The 24,227-nt window shown below is 41.6% G+C and overlaps 1 protein-coding gene across 1 annotated transcript in view; it reads right to left on the minus strand.

The window, feature by feature from the left end:
* Positions 1 to 24,227, minus strand: part of LOC139463725 (outer dynein arm-docking complex subunit 4-like) — a 220,632-nt gene that overhangs the window by 65,339 nt on the left and 131,066 nt on the right. The window contains exons 7-8 of the mRNA XM_071244976.1: positions 18,819 to 19,026; positions 18,507 to 18,593 (exon numbers count right to left, since the gene is read on the minus strand). Coding sequence (XP_071101077.1) covers positions 18,507 to 18,593; positions 18,819 to 19,026 — 295 coding nt within the window. The remainder of the gene's footprint in view (positions 1 to 18,506; positions 18,594 to 18,818; positions 19,027 to 24,227) is intronic.

Here is a 24,227-nt window from a genome sequence, read left to right on the forward strand (position 1 = left end):
GTCCAAATTTAGCGCAAATCTAACGATTTTTTCTGCAAATATAAGAATTCATAAAATCCACTTACCTATTTCTTTTTAATTTTCATTTGTTTACGTTGAACATTATTTTAAAAAGAATTACAAATAATATCTGTCATCCCCCATTTCCCGATGATAGTGGCTGTCCGCTCACTAACATGAGGAAATACCTCGGTTTTCAAAGCTTCGTATGAATAACACATACGTCCTGCCATGTCAGTATACATTAAAAAAACTTATATTGTTTCACCGACAAAATCAGCTACAAGGTTCGTGATTGGTCAAATTTAAGCACGTGACCTAAGGCAGCTAATCAAATTACAGCAAAGATAATTTTCAGACTTTGGCGAAAGGTTTGTGTTAAATCATGTTATTCTGAACGTTTTAGCATGAAATCGCGATCTATATTAAAAATATGGAACTTTATGGATGCATAGAGCTAGGTTACGAGCTGTGACAAAGATTTCTAATGCATATATTTTGGCATTAAGACATCGTGTCCGAGCCGAGAAATCCAGGCGACGAAAGCCGAGATGTCATTTGACTTACGATATGCGATCGCACGAAAAGTTGGAAATAATAACTAAGATGTCAGTTTGGCAACTTTTATAGATACATTTTTGATGATTTTATTACTTTGTAAATAAAGACGTTTCAGCCCGTGAGGACCCGTTGTCGAGGTGTGTCCGAGATTTTTTTATTTTATTTTTTATTTTCAATATAACATTGCGGGAAATAGTGTCAAGTGAATATATTTTTAATCTATAGATAAAAAATGATAAAATCAAATGGAATAGGTATTTCAGACATTGTGAAATGTGATAGATTTAATAAATGAATGATATGACAAGTAGGTTAATATAATTATAAACTATTTTGACGTGGCTTGGACGGTTTACCGTGCGGTGTGACTTGTGGCTTTGAACGGCCAACAGTGTTGAAATAGTTAAACTGGTCACCACTGCCCTTTGCGTTGACAAGCTTTGATGGTATAAAGAAGGATCCCAGCAAGAAATATCAGAGTGACTTCCCTTTGCTTTAAGCTCGACGAGGAAAAGAAATCTTTTTTTGTTTGAACTTTTTGTCGAAAAGATCGGCGGTAATAAAAAAAAGGGTAATTTTCATTTTTTTTTTTTTTTAACATTTGGACTTTGAAAGAGCGGCGCATCCGTAAACCAACAAATAAAAAAAATGTCGCCTAAATATAAACTATCGATTTTATCCACACCCCAACCCGAACCTCTATTAGTCCAGCGTTTTTAAGTTTCCTCTATCCTCTGAATTGATGTATCTAATGATGTGCTTATAGTATCGGATTCAGTTATAACTTCTTGATTGCTCCGGAAATATGGTTAGGTATATTCAGTGCTATGGTCTGTGTTACTTTTACTCAATGACATTTTAATCGTCAGCTGGTATTTTATACTATGTAAATCATCTAATTCCTCGTTAATTTTGCTTGATATTATAGGCTTAACATCATTAACATCCATGTTGGAATTAATATCCATCTTCCAACCTCTTAGATATTTACCAATGCCGGCTGTGGGTACAAATTTTAACTCATCAACAGTGGGTTTATCAACATCATCGGATTGATTATCATCTAGTAAAGCGATCAATTCAGCTTTTCTCATTTGAGAATAACCTCTCAGCCCACTGTTTTTTGCTTGAGCTTTGAGTTCTCTAACAGTCTGGGGTTTGTTGTATTCCAAACCGAGTAAATCAATCAATTCAGCTTTTCTCATTCGAGAATATCCATGTAGACCACGTTGCTTTGCCAAAGCTTTAAGCTCTCTGACAACATAAGTCATTGTGATATATAAATACATGTGAACTAATGTCTAATTGGTTTGAATTCTACCCAATCTATTTATCTCATTAAGCCTCGGTAAGCCTTTTTCCTCTCATAAATAATTTGAAACCGTTTCTTGTCAGCACCGTGACTCTTATATAAACAGTAACTACCTTTGACCCCAATCCCACATACAGAACACGAATAATTAATGTGCCCTTTTCTAATTGCAATGGAATGGATTCCACAAAAATCCGCCATACAGCTCTTTCCACAAATTTGTGATTGGCCCAAGCGTATGAATTTACATCTTGATGTGCCTCTCGCCATTGTGATAAATATACACTTCTAGTATCATTTGTCTAAATGCATGTCATCGGCTGAGTCCTGCTCAGCCTAACATCTCCACTGGTGAGTCATTATCATGGTTAACATTTATACTAAGTTATCTTATAATAATTAGATCTACATCAAGTGCTTTTATGAGTTATCATGGTGTAATATTTATACATCATTTCATATAATTATAGTTTAACCAGTAATAATTATCATTAGGTAAAATGCATATATAAAATATCAGTAGTTTCAGTTATAGCTTTTTAGATAGTTGCTAGCCTAAGGTAATGGGAGCGCATCTTCTAGACATACTATTCAATAAAACAAGCGTTACGTCTACATAGTTTAATTGATTTGAAGCTTTTAGATAAATGCTAGCCTAAGGTATCAAGATTCCATCTCCCAGACAAAGGATATTTATTTAAGTATATCTGTCATCACCTACCGGGGTATATTAGAATAACATTACTTCAATTAAGACTCATTAAGGATTAGCCCCCAATACAAGCTCATCTATAGTGCATTAAGGATTAGCCCCCATACAAGCTCGTCTATAGGGCATTAAGGATTAGCCCCCACACAAGCTCATCTATAGTGACACCATAATCTCTTTCAAAGCATCCAGTAAATATGTCAACAAGATTAGTGCCAGTCCAACAGGATTAACAGGATTTAGTATTCCCCTCTGTCTAGCCATCCATTTAGCTTAGGACACAACCAATCGTGTATCAACCAATCACATTTCTTTTTATTGTTCAAATTTTTGTTAAATACATACTGTAGTTGCAGCAAAACCTCCCAAGCCAGCACGGAGCATTGCCTGATAGCCAGCCCAGGAGAACTCCAACATCGGTAATTATCATGTTATCCTTTCAGCCTTATTCACATACTCTTAAAATCACTCTCACCGTTTGTTTGTTTGTTGTTTAACGCCGAAACCAGCAATATTCCAGCTATAATACAGCGGTCTGTAAAAATTCGAGTCTTGGCCAGACAATCAGTTGCAGTTTGTACCCCGAGCGAGCAACACTTCCCAAGCCAGCACAGAGCATTGCCTGATAGCCAGCCAAGGAAACTCCATCATCGGTAATTATCATCACGTTATCCTTTCATCCTTACTCACATACTCTTATCACTCTTACCAAATTAATCACAAAACCCCTAAATCCTTAAAAAAAAACAACAACACTCAAACACACCCTTTCGTCTCAAACCCACACCTTACCCTCCCCCATCTCCTTAACACAGCACGCTCTCATTTCTATTCACTACCCACGCCCACCACTCAAACGCACCCTTTGACCCAACTCCTAAAAACAAAAAACACCTAATCCCCCCTTCTCCTAAACACAACACACGCTTTTTCCTACTCACCACCCCAGCCCACCACTCACCTACCACTCCACTCCTTCGACTAAATATTTCCTAATCCCAGCTTTCCACTTGTCTCACCAACCCCAGCCTTCCAGCAAAAAAATAAATCTCTAGGGTTCAGGCACCACACATCTCAACTCACCTGTCACTCCACTCCTTCGACTAAATATTTCCTAATCCCAGCTTTCCACTTGTCTCACCAACCCCCAGCCTTCCAGCAAAAAATAAATCTCTGTGGTTCAGGCACCACACATCTCAACTCACCCAAACCAAACACCCCAAAACATGACAGACACACGCATCATCTCACACGCAGACACCCCAGATCCTGACTTACCCACACCCGCGGAAGCGCACAACACCTCCGGGAGGGCAGTCAAAAACATTGTTCCGCCTCCACAATACACAAACCCCCAAAAACGTAAGCTCGACTCATCCACTCCACCACCTTCTCCCACACCCACCCCGGCTTCCTTCATCACGACCTTCGCACTATACTTCTTCGCCGCAGGCTCAGCATCAATCCTAACTAAACAACTCTCAGCAGACAGGATAGGTTTATGGTTTAAATGCGAAAAAATCCATTACAGCAACATCAAAAAAGCAAATAAAGGTTACCAAATAATATTCCCAAATCAAGATTCATTCAATGCAGCTAAAAAAATAGTACAAATATTTCACGTAACCGTAACAATACAAATTCCAAATTGGCATCAATTCACCCGAGGGGTAATAAGAGTAAACCCTAGAGAAACAGCTGAAGACCTAGAACTCTACACCCAAGAAGCAAACACAAATCAATACCCTCAATCCCCAATAACCAGGATAACAACAAACAGAAACGGCAAAACGGTCCCTACATCAATTGTTATTGTAAACTTAAAAAAAACTGTTAAATTTCCTGAAGCCCCTAATCACATCTCTTTCGGTGCCCACACTAAGCTAGAAGTTAAACCATACATCAAACAGGTCAAACAATGTTCTAACTGCCTTAGATATAACCACACGGCCACCCAATGTACATTAAAAAAAAATAAATGTAAAAAATGCGCCCAAACCGATTGCCCAGGTACATGCTCTCCCTGGTGCATCCATTGCAAATGCATAAAACATACATCACTCTCAAACCAGTGTCCGCACAGACATGCCCTAACACAACAGGCCAACAAACACATAAACATAGATTCGGCCAAAATCCAAACAAGAAAATATGCACCACCTACATCCAAACCTCTCCTCCCCACACCACACACAAACTCTCGGATTCAATCTGGGGCAACCACACAGAAACCGCACCCACCACTTCCACACATCACCTCACACAGCTACCTACCAACTCCCCCATAACAACAACATCCGCATGCAAAGCAAACAGCAAAACCACAGACACACAACAACCCTCAGCCAGACACTCTACAGCCCACAAGGCAACAACACTTCCCCACAAGCAAGCACAAAAAAAAACCTCAAACACTGAGGAAACCACAGCTACACCCAACACGCAAGCACAAACTCAACACCCCACACCACAAACACCTCCACAAGCCTCCCCAATGAAAACTCAAACAATAGACGGAATGAGGGACTTAGTACAGAATATATACAGTAGGTGGAGGATTAACAGTAGAGGATTAACAGTAACAATAATTGCATCACTTTAACAAATAGCACCAATAAACGGTTTCTTACCAGCTATATATATATGTATATATATATATATATATATGAAGAGTGTGTCTGAACATATAGGAGAAAACAGAACGTTTTGTTCGAAAAAGTGAAACCGAAGAGGGAGCGCTGTTCTGACTCCAAGTATTTACATTTCACTTCAGTTCCATTAGGTGATATAGACATCACTTCCGGTTCTGATGTCATTTGTGACATCACTTCTGGTAGATTGTATATGTTACGCTCTTGCCAACAGTATGGAATGATAATGAGGACGTCATTTCCACTGAAGATGTCACTTCTGCCTCTTTTCAGTGATATTTCATGGTATATATAATAAATCCTTTATACCCCACCATGAACAAAACAAGCCACAAATGGATTTCTTAGCGGGAGAATAAATCTGTGAAAACAGGCTGCACATGGATTTCTGATTGGATTCAAGTACAAGTTAACCTCAGTTCAATAGAACAGTTGCTTTCTATCAAATTTCAATTTCTAAAAATTCTTTTACAATGGCAAATTGAAATATGTCAGAAAGATAAATTTGTTGTAGCAGTATCACTCGGGTGATAAAATAGAGAGACACAGGTTCTTCATATACACTTGTATTCAAAATCCGACTGCCAACACAATACACCTCCTGCACCCACACAGGTTGTCACTCAACTGCCTGTCTAGAGCAAACCAAGATGGCCACCGTAAAGTCATTCTCATATCATATACAGCAGTTTCGTATTCGAGGGGAAGTTTCGTATCCACACATTAATATTGGGTTCTATGTGATTTTACGCATGCCTCCAGCTCATTGCATAAAATGTGTGACACATACATGTGAATTGAAGCCATAGCTTCTGAGTCTTAATTTCATCCCGAAATTTGCCTCAAAAGTGCAGCACACTATGCACTGTTTATTATCTTGCCTTTTGGAAGTTAGTAAACCATGATGACACCCTCAGCATCAACGAACACAGTGGGCATAACCTTCATAGGTCATTGGACAATCTTTGCCTTCTTTGGTGATGGTGATGTCAAATACTTCCACTTTTTCGATTGTTTTTGTGGACTTGAAGTGGTGAACCTAGGTTCCATCCAAAGTCACAAATCACTGCAAGAACCTTTCTGGATGAGCTTCAAACAGAGCTAGATCATCACAAGACTTGTTGTGCTTTTTGAGTTTTTTATCAGATGTCAGAAGCTTTCAAACTGAGTAAAGGTTTCTGTGATAATGGACTGTACTCCATCCTGGGTAATGACTACTGAACTAGCAACATGACAATATTCGCTGGTCAGTCATCGCCTAATCGTGGATTCTCTAAATCATTTCTAATGTTGCTGACATGACTGGATTTCCAGGAAAGGGGTCATCTTAAATGCTCTCCTGCCACACTTAAGCTCTGCATGCATCCAACATCTTTACAGTACATAGGAAGGGGTTATTGGTGTTAAGCCCTTTTTCTGCAAGTACTTAATCACTGCACTAAAGGTCACAGACTCTTGCAGGTCATGTAGGGTTTTGGTTCGAAGATTCTCAGCGACAATTTGCTCTATTAACTAAATTTTATGTGGATTTCACTATAAAGCAATTTCTTCTGTGTAAAGCTCAGAACTTATTAATCAACTCTTACATATCGATGCAACATTACTTGTCACAAACTCATTTATTTTAATTAAATATGAACTATGAAATTAGTAAAATCTAAATATTTTTTACATTTGTATACTTATCCTGCATTACTCCTTAATGCATTCACTGCTTACTTACGACAACTAGAAGGACAGCGCTGCGAAGGTCCTGGGTGTCCCTGCGAAGTCCCAATCAGTGGCCTTCCGTCGCTGTCCTGTGACATGATGACACCTAAGGTCATCTTCACATCACTGCCTGTCGCCCAAGCTCTTAGAAAAACATACTTTTGAGGTTTCTGAAGCCAAAGTGGGGAGGCAAGTCTCACGACGAGTGGGCCTTAAGAGTAGTAATGCAGGATAAGTATACATATGTAAAAAATATTTAGATTTTACTAAATTTTTTACTTATCCTGCATTACTCCTTAATGCATCTGTATCGGACGGTTTGGAGGTGGGTAAACCTTCAGAATACAGAAACCTCAATAATTCACACCCTACAATACGACACCAGTTGGTTGATAAACCGTGAAGCGGAAAAGTTCAGACAAAAACGCCATTACGGTAGGGTTGTTCAAAAATCAAAAAGATTGAACATAGGAATTAAAGAGAAATTCCCTATACACGCTTAGTAATAAAGAAAATAATAGCTATTCAGCTAATTCTTTACTTACTGCGTCATAGAGCCGTCGCTGACAAACAAGATTGTCTAATATTCTTCCACTGGTGGCGACTGGCTCTGTATAGGGCGAGTTCATTATTTGCGTCAGGAGTTGGCAATCTGCAGGATAACAACCAGAGGGCCAAACTTCGAACTTCTTCGACATCCTCGAGAGCCCCAACGCGAAGGTTATGACTAACGAAAATATGTGTCGAATCTCCAGAAATATCCTTCCGTGATTGTTCCAAAACCACAATTGCCGTGTTGAGCCCTGGTAAGGCTGACACCTTGAGATCTTGAGGGTAATTCGCTCTCGACGAGTTCCGTTTGATGATCTCGTAGGCCTGAAGGATTACTGCGTGTAACCATAGAGATATGGTGTTTGCGATTATGCGACTAACTTCTATCGTGGACAAATCACGCCTAGTCTTGGAGCGTCGAATGAAAACTCGAACTGCTCGCACCGAACCCAGGAGAACTATACCATGTACGATTCCCACAATAGTCGATATCGGTGGGATGGTGAAGGAACGGTCGGGTTGGCCTGGTAGTAGATTTTAGCAATAAAATCACAGCATAATCCTAGATGTCCCGTTCCGTGCGTCCCATGCTCAAAACGGATCCGGGTTGAGTCGATCACATGTAGTTCGCTCATCCGTACCGCCATTGCTAATGCCAAGAGAAACCATTGTTTCCTTGGTGAGGTCATGAAATGAGGCAAGCTCCTCACAGCGATAGCCCGTTCGCGGAGCTCTCTATACTATACCGAGAGTGTAACGAAGGTGTCACGCGCTGGGAAGGAGCTTGAAAATGAGGATGCAATGAGGGATTCGAAGGGGGTCCTCGCAAACCTCGAAGTACCGCGTCAAGTCCCAATCAGGTGGGTGGAACTTGGCCTTCTGATCCTCAAGCCTGAATGAGCATAATATTGCCTGTAGTTCCGTGAACTTAATCACATTGTGATTTTCCGGAAATGGCCAACACTAAGATAATTGCAGCCAATTACGTAGTAATGGTGCTACCCTCCAAGTGTTTTTGGGTACGCAATGTAGGAGGTATTCTTCTAGGAATTGTGACGCAATCGTAGGGTCTTGATTCTTTTCTTCCCTGTAAAAAGTCTCAAGTGATCCCCACTTGTCATCGTCGTCTCTGGGAGAGTAACGAGAACTAAAGCTATAGCTTTGCTGCCCCTGTCAAAAATAACCCTTCGCACTTAAACACCTTTTAAAGACGAACCATGCGTGCAGACGTTGGGTGAGGCAATTTTCTGTTGAGGGTGGATGAGTAGGTTGGACCACTGTGAGAGGGGTAGTGAATCGTTTTAGATTTTTCCGAGCTTGACGAACTACCCTCTCGCTGGTTACCAGGGTGCGACCAAAGGAGATATCGGGATACCTTGTCTCCTTGATCCCCTGTATCACCTTGGGAAGTAAAAGTGGTGGCAGAAAAGTAAGTTTTTTGCCCTTCCCAAGTGATACTGAACTCGTCCACCGCCCAAGTCTGCGGATCCGGCAACGGGGAGATACACGTCATGAGTTCAGTGGCCTAGGCAAGTAATAAACAAGTCAATGTTTGGTTGCCTGAATTCCTGAAGCAGCAACTGGAATGCTTCTGTGAGAAATTTCCACTCGGTGGGAGCCACCCTGTCTGGACGTGATAAAGTATCGGCCAGTGATTTCTTGGTGATGGTCTTTATCGTCTGTTATCATCCAACCATCCACCTCAAGTCAAGAAAGGAATTGTGTCAACCCTAGCAAGACGAGCCCACAGCATCTGTTCCACGAAGCAACATCTAACTACTGAACTTAGCCACCTCAAACAAGTATTCACACAGCATAACTGCTATCCTGAGCAACTAGTACAACAGACGATAAAGACCATCACCAAGAAATCCCAGAAATCCCCACGTCCACAGTCTGCACCCTTTGTGATCAGCCTCCCCTACTTTGGAACATTTAGCCACAAAATCCAGAGACTCTTAAAGAAACAGGCCAACATTGATGTAGTCTTCAAAAGAAGTCAGACTATTCAGAACTCTATTAAAGCCACAGGGAAACCACCATCCAGCCACAAGCCAGAACCATCAGGAGCAGTGTACCACATTCCGTGCAATTGTGGACAAGCTTACATAGGAGAAACATCCAGGCCCCTCAAAACCCGAATTAAAGAACATCAAAGCTCAGTCTCCAAAGATGACTCTAAATCAGCTCTATCAGACCACATCCGTGACAACCCAAGCCACAACATCCAGTGGGAGAGAGTCACAACCCTCGCCACCAACCTCAAAGACTTCAAGATCAGGAAACTACAAGAAGCCATCAACATCAAAAGACTTCAGCCCTCAATCAACCGTGACCAAGGCTATTACATACCCCTGGCGTACCATCAACTCATCAAAGACCCCAATCAGCCATAATCCCGTTGTTTACATTACTGGCCTCATCCTTTGTATCACGGCACTGACTTCACCCATGGTCATCATCACTGCCCTTGTGTGTACACAGCAGGCTTCACTACTCCAGTATATCTACCCTACTGTATAAACATTGCCTCCTACGTGTATATATACTTGCTTACATCAACACCCGCATAATAACCTACCAAATCAAAATCACATAAACAAACAATCATCCACCATACCCAGCTCCCTTAGTTCTCCTCCCCAACCCCATTGGCATCTATTCCAAATCTCAAAATTCCCAAATTCTATATAAGCAACCCCTAAAGCCCCCTCTTGGGTTGCACAGACCACCCCACCCCCGAAACACATTAAATGGCCTGGCCGGGCCCGTGTGCGAAATACGCATCAGTCGGAAAGCGCACGTTAAATCTCCAAAGTAAGTAAGTAAGTAAGTAACATCCGCATGCAAAGCAAACAGCAAAACCACAGACACACAACGACCCTCAGCCAGACACTCCACAGCCCGCAAGGCAACAACACTTCCCCACAAGCAAGCACAACAAAAAAACTCAAACACTGAGGAAACCACAGCTACACCCAACACGCAAGCACAAACTCAACACCCCACACCACAAACACCTCCACAAGCCTCCCCAATGAAAACTCAAACAATAAAAACCAACCTAACCGACGAAGACGAGTATTCTTCCACCGAGGAAATAAATGAAGTCACTTTCTCAGCCCCTAAAACCAACAAAAACTTCAGGCGCAAAAATCCTCAATTAACCAGCACTAAAACTCTTAATAACCTCACACTACTCCTAGCCTATAAACTCACCAAATGCTAGTACTAAAGCTTTTCACTCAGTAGCGCAAAAACTAAAACTCACAACTCTCTCCTTTGAGTTATTTCTCTCCGAACTTAGGGAAGCTACCAATTAAACAAAACCTAAAACTCAAAACAAACTAATAACCTCTCATCTCCCAAAATGGAAGGACTAAATATATTTCAGTGGAACGCCAACGGATTAGCCTCCCACGGCCAGGAATTAAAAGCTAAATTCAAACGAGACAAAGGTCCACACATAGTCTGTATACAGGAAACTAAATTCTCCACCAGATCTAAATTCACCCTACCAAACTATAACTCAATAAGAACTGACCGAGCCAAAACAAACCCAGGTAGAGCCGGAGGCGGCCTAATCATATACGTCAGGGAAGATTTAAGCTACAAAGAACTAAAAATAAACACACCAAACCTAGAAGCAAACGGTATCCAAATAACAAATAACAACCAAAAAATTAATATCATAAATATATACCACTGGGTAGAAAAACAGGTCAAACCTGAGGATTTAAACACCCTCCTCCATATAGGCAATAAATCTACAATCTTCCTAGGAGACCCTACCTGGGGTATAGAAGATAAAATAGATAAACACGGAAAACTCATCTCAGAATGGATAGAACAAAATGACCTAATACTACTAAATAACAACCAACCTACTAGATACGACAAAATACACCACAAAATGTCGGCTATCGACTTAACCATATGCACCCCAGATTTAGCACAAAGTATTCAATGGGAAGTACACGGGGGTACCACTAGGTAGTGACCACTTCCCCATAAATATAACTATAGGAGACGTAAACATCCCAACACCAGCCCAAAACCAGGAACCTAAATTCCACTACAACAAAGCCGACTGGGACAAATTTCAGGACATTTGCAACCAGGCTAACCTAGCTGACCTAGAAAGTAACGACCCCGAAATCTACTGTAAAAACCTCACTGACTATATAATAAACGCAGCTAAAAACTCCATTCCTTTCAAAACAACCAGCATAGGCAAACCCTCGGTTCCTTGGTGGAACGAGGAGATAGAACAAACTAGGCGTAAACGCAAATCCGCATTCAATAAAGCCAAACGTGACTTCAAACACCTAAAGATAGCACATGAACTAAATCACAAAGTACAAAGCTTAGTTAAAACAGCTAAAACAAGAGACTGGAAAAAAATTTGCGAAGAAATTAACCATCATACAGACGCCAGAACAGTTTGGCACAAAATCCACGCCATTAGGGGCATTAAACGTCATAAAAAAACTCCCAACGTAAACAATTCAACAAACCCCACTGAAAAAGCTAATAACCTAGCAAATCACTTCTCGGCCGTCAGTAGCAATAGCAACTTCAACCAAAAATTCCAGGAACAACTAAAAGCAGAAACCAAATTTACCAAAGAGCCAAAAGATAATAACCTAGAAATTAATCTCCATTTCACAATGGAAGAACTACTCCACGTCCTACAAAATAGGAAAAAGGGCACAGCCCCAGGCTTAGACCTTACTTCATACCAGATAATTAAACAACTACCACCCAAACTACTCCAAACTCTTCTGAAACTCTATAACCTCATATATCTAAACGGACAGGTCCCATCACCTTGGAAACAAGCCCTGGTCATACCAATACCCAAACCCAATAAACCAGCTGACCAGGCTAATTCATACAGACCAATCTCCCTAACTTCTAACTTATGCAAAGTAATGGAATCAATGGCCAAAAACAGGTTACAACACTACTTAGAACAAAACAACATAATAAATCCAGACCAAAGCGGTTTCACTCCTGGACGCTCAACCTTAGATAACCTCGCCCGACTAGAGCAGGACATTAAAACAGGCCAACTTAACAAACAATATACTACAGGCATCTTTCTAGACTTCTCCAAAGCATTTGACATGGTTTGGCATAACGGGCTAATACAAAAACTACAAAAAATAGGACTTAAAGGTCAAATAATTAACTACATCCAAAGTTTCCTAACAAACCGCAAAATCACCGTGGGCATAGACCAAACGCTATCGGACCAATGTCCCCTAGAAAATGGCACTCCCCAGGGCAGCATCCTAAGCCCAACACTCTTCAATATTATGATTAACGATCTATTCGAGGTACTATCCCCCAAAGTAAACACACCAAAATTCGCGGATGATGGAGACCCCTGGATCCGCACTAAAAGCATTAAAATGGCCCAAAACTTACTACAAAAATCTCTAAATAAAATACAAAAATGGGCTGACAAATGGGGCTTCTCCCTAAACTCAGAAAAAACCACAGGAATAGTATTTAAACACAAAAATATGCAACCCGCCACCCTAAACCTCCAACTAAACAACAAACCAATCAAATCCAAAAACAAACCAAATTCTTAGGATTAATCTTCGATGAACATCTCACCTGGGATGCTCACATTAAAAACCTTGTAACCAGATGCAGCAAAGACCTAAACACGTTAAGATGCCTAACCGGCTCCAACTGGGGGGCCTCTAAAAACATCCTTCTCTCACTCTATATATCACTAATTAGATCCAAACTAGACTATGGCAGTGCCATTTACGACACCTTAAACAACTCTCTCATTAAAAAACTAGACTCAATCCAGTATCAGGCCCTAAAACTAATCACACGAACTCAACATGGCACCTCTTCCACCTCACTCCAGGCCTTAACAGGAGAAATGCCACTTAAACTACGTAGGGAACAACTTACCCTAAACTTCTGGGCCGCGTCCCAATCAAACCCACTAATTGAAAACTTAATAAAACAAAATATTAGCCCTAGAAACCAAGCCCTAGCCCGGAAACATCCACTACTTACTCCAATTTCCCAAAGAATAACAAATTACCTAAACGAACACAAAATAAATAATCTTAAACAAAACAATAAATCATCCAATATCTTCACTCCAAAACTTAAAATACCAAAAATAGACACAACACTAGCCGATACACTAAATAAACAGACCGATCCTAACATCGCTAAAACCACCACACTAGCATACATACATGAAAATTGGCCAAATTGGTGTCACATATACACAGACGGATCCTCAGATCCGATCTCAAAACACACAGGTTTCGGAGTCCACATCGCACAACCAACCAAAGACACACAATCTTATCGACTCCCAAACAACCAATCCATATTCACGGCCGAACTAATGGGCATGGCCTCAGCACTACACAATCAGCAATCTAAAAAACACCAAAAAATCCTCATCCTAACCGACTCCCTCAGTGGACTACAAGCCCTCAAAAATAAAAACACTAAAAACCGCCCAAAACTAATAAATCAAATACTCAATAGCTCAAACAACTTAAATAAAGGCAGGTAAACAAATAGAGTTCATTTGAATCCCCGCTCACATAGGAATCTTTGGAAATGAAAACGCAGATAAAGCAGCAAAATTATCCCTTAAACTCCCAGAAATAAGCTTAAACTTACCCAGCTCAAAATCAGAAATCAAAAGTGTCACTAAACAAAAAACCAACAAAAAATGGCAAAATATATAGCAAAACTCAAAGAGCCAAATCAGGAAAGTACTCAAAAAAAACCTAAATAAACCCCAAATACTACACCCATCCAAAAAAATCGACAGAATAATTACCAAACTACAAACAGGTCATACCAAACTAAATAATCACCGTAAAATAGCTAAACTACACACAACAGGAAACTGCCCACATTGCAAACAACAAGAAACACCAGAACATGTACTCATTCACTGCACACACTACCAAACACACCGAACAATACTACAGACCACCCTAAATCTTAAAACCGGACTTACACTAGAATCAATCCTAAATCCACAAAATAAATTAGAAAAATTCAAAGCCTTAGGCATATACCTAATAAAAACAGGGCTAGTTAGCCGCATTTAAACCCCAAATAAAATATTAAAACCAAAACTACCTTATTTGATAACCACCCAACACACACAGCTCCCTTAGTTCGTCCCCCACCCACTCTTGGCATTCTTTCCAAATCTCAAATAAGCAACCCCTACAGCCTCCCTCCTGGGTTGCACAAACTCACTTTTCCCCTTTTTGGAAACACAGTAAAAGGCCTGGCCGGGCCCATGTGCGATATACGCTTGCAGTCGGAAAGCGCACGTTAAATCTCCAATATAAGTAAGTAACTCTGTAAAACACTTGCTTGATAACAGTGTTAGAACCTACAACGAAACGTCGCTCTTAATTGTAATAAAGAAGTTGTTCATCCATAAATTCTTATCCTTACTTAGAATTAAAGCTTCCAACTCCAAGTTGTTTATGTGCCACTTCCATTGAGCGCCGGGCCATAGCCCTGAGCTTATCTGGTCTTGTAAGTGAAGACCCCACCCCTGAAAGGGGATGTCCACAAACAGGTGTGTATTCGGGGAAAACCCGAATAAAGAGACTCCGCAGACATTCAACGCCACAAATTGAGGCAAAGCTCTAGCTTAGTCGGTAGAGTGATGACCTTGAGTGGATCCTGACTCCTGATGTAAGGGTTCAGGAAAAAATTGAATTGGTCGCAGTTGTAAGTGGCCCATCCTAGTTAACCCCTCTGCTGAGGTGATTAACCCTAGCAACACTTTCCACTGGTGAAGTGTGTGTGGTTGGTGTAGAGTAGATGACAAAAAGAAGTAGAAACTTGTGCCATCTGTCCCTCGGTACAGATAGGATATCCTGGTCTGTTTTGAACAGGTCTCCTATGAACTGAAGTCAATAGGAAGGAGAATACTCCCGACTTCGCCTCGTTGATTGTCTATCCCAGTTATTGACATGTGTTGATGATACAGTAGATCGCCCTCCATCTACGACTCGAACCAAGTGTTCGTCAAGTGTAGATAGTTATTGGCTTCATTACTCCTGTAAATAGCCATAAGTGTCACTGACATGTCAAATGGGAAATACTACCATTGGTAGTGAACCCCAATGAACTGGACCTGAAAAGTCTACCGTTGGGATGGATAGTCGAGACTGATCAAGAATCAAACGTTCGTTGAACACAGAGAGATTGTGGATCATTCTCATCTTGTCTGGGTCCTTCATGAGTACCAGGTAGGTGTGAGGATAAAACCCCGGTGTAAAGACTGGGTTGTGAACCCACTCTACAGCTCTTCTTACCAACAGTATGTCTATGTTGGATTTTCCCAATCAAACTGTGGTCAACGCTGGGGTTATCTCTACCTGTATACGGACACCATGATATAGTGCGATAAGTAGGAAATCGTCCTTGAGACTTGTCTCTGCCAATCCCTTTCCCAGTAAGGGAATGCTGGCCTTCCCTGAGAAACGCGTGTCTAGACTTATAATTCCCTGACTTGCCAGCCCGCTTGGACTTTCCAAGCTTTTTGGGAACTTGACGTGCGTGTCTGTGATCTGTTCGTTAAACAGGGGAGTAGATGACCAAGATTGACGTAATAGACTCTTGGGTGTAACGGTAATCTCCGTCAGAACGGTCTCAAGATGAATTTTCCTGTGGTCAAACTGACGCTGTAGGAAAAACACCATAGTTTGGAGGTGATCTAATCAGATAGGGTTATCCTCTAATAGATTCTGATCCACTGCAAACATTGACGATATTGGTCGCTTAAATGACGGAGCAAATGTGAGTTTTGGAGAAGTCTTCCTCCAATGACCTCGTGGTGACCTCTTATTTACCCCGTTATCGGGGGAGGGTGTTACTGACACGGGATGGTCTGCTACCCAATCGGGTACATGTGCTAAGCTGATCAAGTGCCGGTTACGTAACCGAGTACACTGTAAGCCTTTGGGCTAACGTCATTGTAGAGACCTTGATTGGTACGCAGACACTACGCTCAGCGCAGGTCTGGAATGTTGGAACAGCCCTAAGCTGATCGTGCGACGCTTGCGTAATAGGAGCGCTTTGGGTAGCAGTCAGAAGCTGCGCTCGGCGCAGGTCTATGCTGGATATGTTGGAACAGCGCTAAGCTGATCGTGCGACGCTTGTGTAATAGGAACGCTTGGGTAGCAGTCAGACGCTGCGCTCGGCGCAGGTCTATGCTGGATATGTTGGAACAGCGCTAAGCTGATCGTGCGTCGCTTGCGTAATAGGAGCGCTTGTGTGGCAGTCAGACGCTGCGCTCGGCGCAGGTCTATGCTGGATATGTTGGAACAGCGCTAAGCTGATCGTGCATCGCTTGCGTAATAGAAGTGCTTGGGTTGTAGTCAAGTGCTGCGCTCGGCGCAGATAAATCAGACACAAAGCTCAAAGGTATTGACTGGATCAAGGCTTGCGTCTAATCTACCCCCATCATGGCATCTTGATACGCTGGTGCTGTCGCCGACGTCACAGATTAACATACATGTATCTGGAAGAGTCCGGCGGCTGAAAAAATAGCAGCAGTTACGATACTCACAAAATCCTCCGGTATTGTTGATTTCGGTGGATGGTGTACTTCTGCAGTCACAGGCATCATAATACCTGCCGATAATAACGGTTGGGTGGTAATGACCGAACCAAGTCATTCGCTATTCTGCGATAGTGACATTCCTCCCGTCTCATGACGGAATAACTGCAAAATATGATTGTGAGTAATCTGCTTTTATATAGTAAACTCGTTGGATTAGAGATGTAAACCAAGGCTATTTACATTTAGAGATTGGAGAGCACATCTGCGTGCAAACTAACCAACGTGGATGATAATCTTTGTAAGTTTTTTTCCACGAAATATTAGTACAATGCTCAAAGGTATGTTACGCAATTAAACCCTTGTTGATGAGACAATACTGGAAGAGTGCCGAAGAATTTGAACACTAATCTATCGGCAAAATTATGAGTTGCAAGGGTATACAATATTTTTGTATGTGCAACTCAATGTAAACCAAGGGTATTTATATTTTCATTTAGGGTTTGGAGAGCACATCTGCGTACAAACCAAACAACGTGGATGATAATCTTTGTAAGATTTTTCCCACGACAATTAGTACCACGCTCAATCATAAGTTACACAATTACGCCATTGTTGATGAGGCGGTACTGGAAGAATGCCATAGAATTGAACAATAATCTATCGGCAAAACTACGAGTTGCAAGAGTATACAATCGTTCATATACGCAACTCAATGTAAACCAAAAAGACCAACAATAACCTATTTAATCGCATAAACATAGGTACGAAATAAAAGAATTGTTGATGAAGCGGGACTGGAAGAAAGCCGTAGATTTGATATAATCTATCGGCAACCATATTTTTAACGAGTTGAAAAAGTATACAATAATTTGAGTATACGCAACTCACTGTTACGCCAAAGCTAGTAGTATTTAAGAACATAAGAATATGTTATACATACGTAGCTGAGAATTGTAAACAATATGACTACCTTGGCAGGCAAACGATTGTAACACAATTCAAAATGGTGGGGAACAACAATATTTTGGCTGGAAAAAAAGACAAGAGTCTTTTCACGCCTAATTAATTCATATAAAACTACACAACATGGTGAAAGTAATATAAAAAAGAATACATCACCCATCGCAGATCAATTTTTAAGATTGTAGACAAATTGAAGGTCTATAATTAATCCAAAAGGAGAGCTCCGCTGGGACACGTCCTAGCTGTGCTGCGACAAGCAGTGATGTGAAGATGACCTTAGGTGTCATCAAGGTCACAGGACAGCGACGGAAGGCCACTGATTGGGACATGAGAACAACAACTTTATTTCTTCACCCAGGACCTTCGCAGCGCTGTCCTTCTAGTTGTCGTAAGTAAGCAGTGAATGCATTAAGGAGTAATGCAGGATAAGTAAAAAATTTCTTTAATACTTACACTTCTATAGCTTTTTCGTATTTTCCCATTCTTGCTAAGACACGACCCATATTATCAAGGGCGCGGGATTTCACTTCCTCTAAATTTCTGTAAAAAAAATATAGACACAATTGTGTAATTCAACACTCATCACAGTGATAAGTTTTGAGTAAAATTAAAAGAGAAGGTGAAAAGATAAAGTGAAATGAAAGGCTTATTATACATGCTCTATTGATGTCATCTTTACTTGAATGGTTACATCAATCTAAGCAACACTGATACAAGGATAATGTGAATACACTTATCCAAACAGATTATACTGTAAATACATACTCAGCTTTCCCAATATCTAAATCCATTTCATGATGTTTAAGTGCCTCAACATGCTTGCCCATTTCCAGATAAGCATTGCCCATACAACTGTGCAGGTTTGCAATCACTTCCTTCTTGTTCTTTACTTCATTTTCACTCCATTCATCAACACGTTTCAGAGTTTTCTGGGACTTCTGCAAACTTTCTTGGTAGTGACCCTCAGCCTGAGCTGTAAGAATAGACATTACAATAAAAATGTCATCTCAGATTAAGAATTTATAAATGAATATAACAGTCCAGGTAGGCAAAACACTAAACAATAGTTATCATTGTTAATAATTCAAAGAATGCAACCTTTAATACATCATTGCCTAAATCCTGTATTTTGGCTAACTTCACAAAACAAAAAATCTTCAGATTTTCAAAAAAAGTCATCTTCACTGGCAATTATCCATAGTCTTGTGAGGTTATTACCGGGCCAGGATGCAACACTAGATTTCTAGGCGTGAATAACTTTCAGTGTCCAAGCTGCTGGTAGAGAAGGGATACCAACTCAGGTGTATCATCAATCTCACTGTCCTCATCTGGATTGGTGTCATTGTTTGAGATTCCATAACATAATCTTGGTCTGGTTTTACTCATTCTCAGTTTTCACGTGTCATCAGCAGTCAAGCGAGAACACTTCAGTTACTTGCTGCTGTTTACACACAAATCAGCTGTCTTGGAGTGAGTGAGTGAGTGAGTGAGTGAGTGAGTGAGTGAGTGAGTGAGGTTTTAGCAATGTTACAGCAATATCATGGTGGGGGACACCAGAAATGAGCTTTATACATTGTACCCATGTCAGGAATTGAACCTGGGTCTTAGGCGTGATGAACTTCAACCACTAGGCCACCCGACTGCCCCTAATTCAGCTTGGAAATCTGCATGTTGTTAGAAGGTATTCCTGCATTTCACATAATTGCGTCAATCGCAGTGAGGTCAGTGAAGTTTTGTTTGAAGTGAGTTGGTGAGTGTGAATGCATGGACATTTTATTATTTGGAGTCTTCAAATCATCCGGGGAATTTGATGTTCAATTTGGATACTCAAATATTGGAAATTTTAGCATAAATTGTATATTTATATACTTATCCTATCTGAAACTTTGCATTTCTCCCTTCTTCTTCCATCCTATGTGGGAACATGCTTAAATTATATTTCCAGCTTCTGAAAATAAAAATAGCCACCCAAGCCCCCCTGCACCTCCTTGGTTACATCCAAAAGCTAGGTCAATTACGTGCCTCTCGTGCAGGCAGTGCCTGCTTGAACTGACCACGTGTGCGCCTCTACCACTTCATTCTCTTTCACAGAGCTTTTTAAGGCTAGAGTAAATGAGATGCGGGGATGGTCGGGTGGGCCTATCGCGTGTGAGATAAATATATATAAATACAATTTATACTAAAATTTCCAAATTTTTGAACTTATCCTATCTCACACTTTGCATTTTATCCCACGGTTGAATGGTGGGCTGCAGATACCCTAGCCTGTATAGACTACAACCGTGAGATATGCACGAGGAAGCTGGGTCTAGACAGTGTAATTTTGAATTTGTTTTAGAATTCTGAAAAACTGTCCAGCGTCTAAAACTGTCAAGCGTCTAAAACTGTCAAGCGTCAAACAAAACACAGCAATTATCTCCCACAGACCATAGAGTGAACTAGGTTTGGTAACTCTTTTAATGCTTGGTTATGGTTATCTAACACATTCGAGTCTATGAAGTGAACCAAAACAAGAAGAGGAAATTTGGAACCTTCGAACCAAAACCCTACATCACAGATACCTGAGGCAGAGGTGAGCAGAATAAAGGTTCAGGACATCGATCTTTTGTTGTTGTTGTTGTTGTTGTTTTTTGTTTTGCTTTTTTTTTTCATTGACCCCCACCAAATGGTGACTTCATAAATTAAGACTAAAAGGTCTCTACAGATGAGCTTATCCACCCTCCAAAAGGGACTCAATCTGGGAAACCCGAACAATCAAAAAACATGTAACACCACGTAAATGTTTAATGATTTATTCTGTATATACAATTATAACCCACAAGGATTACGCAGGATAACAGTTTATGTTCTGCATGAACTGGGGCGAGACAGTTGTTGTGCCAACACCAACGAACCGAACTTGTTGAGCCCTTGTACCATTGTGACTGAATGTATATGATCGGCCGCACCGATTGGTCACTTCATAAATTAAGACTAATAGGTCTCTACAGACGAGCTAATCCACCATCCAAAAGGGACTCCATCTGGGAAAAATCAAACATAAAAAACCCACATAATACCACGTAAATGTTCAATGATTTATTCTGTATATACAATTGGAACCCGCAAGGATTACAAAGTATAGCAGTTTATTATCTGTGTGAACTGGGGTGAGACAGTTGTTGTGCCGTCGCCAACGGACCTAACTTGTGGAGCCCTTGTACGTCTGTGACTGAAATGTTGCGAAGGTTATGTGAGAAGAGAAAACAGTATCGGACTTCCAAAAGCACCCTTCCATGATGGTTGAAAAGGTGCAGTTACTGTGAAGGGCCATGGTAGAAGCAACAGCACGAGTCTCGTGAGGATTGTGACGCTGTAAGTGGAGGCAGCCCGGTGAATGTATACACTCGCAGAATGATGGAGCGGAACCAGAAGGATAGTGTTGTACGAGAAATTTCAGAAAAAGAAGTGATTGACAATGGGGTGGAAAGTCTCTTCCAGGAACGTCTGTGGAGGTGAGATGCATCGAGATATATTTGAAGTGCCCGAACCGGGCAGAAGGAGAGGTCTTCATGGTCGTTTCGATCGTAAATAGCCGGTGCGGTTGTCCGGAAAGTTGGTTCTTTGCCACGAAATCCCAACAAAGCACCATGAACACTTTGCCACTTTCGGATATGTCAAACTGGACCCTAGTGACATCCAAAGCCTGAATTTCACTAACCCGTGCAGCAGTGGGCAAAGCCAACAAAAAGACAGTCTTCAGCGTAACTATGTCGAAGTCCTTCTCTGTCAGTGTTTCGTAATCGCCGGAAATTAGGTGTTGAAGATTAACGTTTAGGTCCCACAGAGGAGGCCGAAAACGAGCAGCTTGGTTGGCTAATTTGTATGAACGGATGTGCGAATGTAGCTCCGTAACTGTGGGTGACCTTCCCACGAGATTGCCAACGCGTTGTGCTGCCTTGAGCTCGAGGTATTTGATGTGAAGGCAACGTTCTACATCGGACCACCACCCTGTTACTTGCTGATCTTGAAAATGTGCTCCCCAACCAACAGTTGAAGCGTCGAGGAACAGATGGAGGGACGTGACGAATGGCATCAAGGAGACCCCGTCGCTAACATTTGACGCGACCAGCCACCATTGAAGATGAGGGTGGAGATGAGCAGTAGAGAGACAATTGTTGATCCTGATAAAGGGCGCGAGAAAACATTGAAGAGGTTGCAAATGAAGTCAACCCCGTACAGTGATCGCCTCTGCCGATGTTAGGAGGCCCGGGAGTTGTTGCCATTGGTGCAGTTGAAGCGGCTGTTTGAGTGCTAACGGTACGAGACATTGAATCTTCACCCACCGGTCGTGGGGAACGAACATCAGACCTTGCTGAGTGTCGAACAAGGCTCCTATTAATTTGAGACGTTTGGTGGGAATAAGTTCCAACTTTAGTTCATTGAATAGCCAACCGAGTTGTCTGAGAAGACTCATTGTGAAGGCGAGTTGTAGATGGATGAAGTCGGCATCTGCGTAAACTTGAATGCAGTCCTCTAGATAAGAATCAAACACGATCCCACAAAGATGTAGGAACTTCGTGATGGGTCTGGTCAGTCGGGTGAAAAGCCATGGGCCGAAGAAATTCCAAACGGGAGCATCTTCCACTGGTAATGGTGGTCTTGAAAAATGAACCTGCAGAAGTGACAGTGTTCCCGATGGATGGGAACGTGCAGATAAGCGTCTTGGAGATCGAGACTGACCATATAATCACTAGGATGAATAAGCGTACGAAGGAACAGGATCAACGTCATGCGAAAATGTGTTGGGGTTTCGAGGTACGTAGCATTGAAAGTCTGCATGTAGACTCATGGGAAGAAATAAGCTCACGTAAATCACACTGGGCAGGAACAAATTGGGGAGATTGGCGATCCTTTTTCTGTTGATCCTCTAATTGTCTTTTCTGGAGACGTAGAAGGTCCACCATGACCTGAAGGCTAGAATCTCTCTACACGTCCTGTACGACCTGTTGTATTGTTTCAGCAAATAAGGAGCTGGAAGACCAGGGTTGCTGATACAGTTTGAGGTGAGTGAAGAAGTCCAAAATCTGCATAAATTTTGTCTTGTGTAAGGTTGATTAATCCCCAAGTAAAGGCCTCTTCTTGGGAATGAGTGAAGAGAGAGACTGAAAGCGTGTCCATGGCTGACAAAATAGTAGACACAAGTGGGAGAGTACAGCAGACTATGGCATCCAAGTGCGCTAGGTTCAGATCTTCAACCACATTAGATGAGGTTGGGTGCTTCTGAGACACAGTAGAAACGTCACTGTCAGTATCGGGGGAGGCGAAAGTAGTAGACATGCCATGAGTGCCTGTGTCTTCAAGGATGTAGCGGGGGATATGTAGACGATCCCGTAATCGACTAAAAGCACAAAAGCTGTATCTAGGTTAGAGTTAATGTCTGGTAACCCGGTCTGGGAGGGAGCGTGATCTTGGAAGAACTAGCCAATGGAACTGCGAATCCGGAGAACCTATTCGTAGCTGAGGTCATCTGCTGTAACTGCAATTTATCAGCTATCCACTACATGACCGATTCAGGGTCCGCTGGTTCAAAACTCCCAACCGACTGTTGTGTCGTAACAGGGATTGGCAATACGACGACGACAATGGTGCAGGTAAACTTTAAACCCTAAGTCAGTTAGTAAATGACATTCCGGACATCAGGAACCCAGGGTGCACTGTCCCCGACAGTCACAACATGATGAGTGGGGATCCGACGTGGAATAGGTACATCTGCATTCTTTACAAGCAGGACGTTGTTTGTCCTTTTTCCCATATTATTTAGGATACTCGACAACTTGGCGAAGGACAAACAATTCTGTGATGTTCAAACATGTTGCCACACAGTGGCGATGAGAAAGAGAATGAATTGGTAGAGGTGCACACGTGGTCAGTTCAAGCAGGCACTGCGTGCACGAGAGGCACGTAATTGACCTAGCTTTTGGACGCAAGCATGGAGATGCAGGGGGGCTTGGGTGGCTATTTTTATTTTCAGAAGCTGGAAACATGATTCAAGCACATTCCCACATAGGATCGAAAAAGAAGGGAGAAATGCAACGTGTGACATAGGATAAGTTTAAAAATAGTAAAATACAACCGGGAATTCAAAACATCCAGTACGACAGATCCAAGAATGAATAACTCGCAGGGACTAGA

The sequence above is a fragment of the Haliotis cracherodii genome, unplaced genomic scaffold (assembly GCF_022045235.1).
Source record: "Haliotis cracherodii isolate W230 unplaced genomic scaffold, xgHalCrac1.p SCAF_16, whole genome shotgun sequence".
Lineage (NCBI taxonomy): Eukaryota > Metazoa > Mollusca > Gastropoda > Lepetellida > Haliotidae > Haliotis > Haliotis cracherodii.